The sequence below is a fragment of the Apaloderma vittatum genome, unplaced genomic scaffold, assembly GCF_000703405.1.
Source record: "Apaloderma vittatum isolate BGI_N311 unplaced genomic scaffold, ASM70340v1 scaffold16888, whole genome shotgun sequence".
In the NCBI taxonomy this organism is placed as follows: Eukaryota; Metazoa; Chordata; class Aves; order Trogoniformes; family Trogonidae; genus Apaloderma; species Apaloderma vittatum.
This window is the reverse complement of record NW_009731434.1, coordinates 10,918-11,568: the sequence shown is the minus strand read 5'-3', so window position 1 is coordinate 11,568 and position 651 is coordinate 10,918. Positions and strand designations below refer to the sequence as shown.

The window sequence follows — 651 nt, the reverse complement described above, 5'->3', positions numbered from 1 at the left end:
GGGCTGGCCCCGCTCACGCCGACTTGGTCCCGCTCTCCACCTCCTTGTGCACCCACAGCTCCTTGTGCTGCTTGCGCCCGAAGCCCTCGTCGTAGTTGCCTTTACTCTTGAAGAGCTGCTGGAAGTGGGGCTTGCAGTAGAATTCCCCGTGGAGCGCCGCGTAGCTGCCCAGGCTGGAGGAAGAGGGTAGGGTTAGCTCTGGCACCGGACTGAGCGAGGATGGGAGAGGAAGGAGGAGGGAGCATGCAGGAGGGGACCCTTAAAAAAGGGCCAGGTGCTCCCTCCAGCCAGCTCAGGATGTCAGGGGCTGCTCTGAGCAGTGTTAAGGGTCTGCAAAGAGGGGGCAGCTCAGCCTCGGCTCATCTAAGAGGAAGCTCTGGCTCAGCTCTATGTTACCTGGGAGCTCTCTCCCTGCTCTCTTAAGGTTTGAACTCTTTTTCCATACCAAGTGGGATTTAGCTGAGACTTGGGACCAGGTGGGCAGATGAGCCCATTTTTCTACTGTGATGAGTGGGCTGGAGGGGGTCTCTAGCTACCCGACAAGAGGAAGAAGGGCTGTGATGGGCGGGTGCACTGTTTGGAAGCGCCTCCTCCACCCAGGCTGGGCAGAACCACCGATACACCTCGCCGTCCGTGAGGGCACGGCCGCGA

General features: G+C 60.1%; 1 protein-coding gene across 1 annotated transcript in view; it reads right to left on the bottom strand.

The window, feature by feature from the left end:
* Nucleotides 1-13: 13 nt before the first annotated feature.
* The window catches only part of LIMD2 (LIM domain containing 2), a 3,718-nt gene continuing 3,080 nt past the window's right edge, over nt 14-651 (bottom strand). Inside the window, exon 4 of the mRNA XM_009875186.1 lies at nt 14-209. Coding sequence (XP_009873488.1) covers nt 14-209 — 196 coding nt within the window. The remainder of the gene's footprint in view (nt 210-651) is intronic.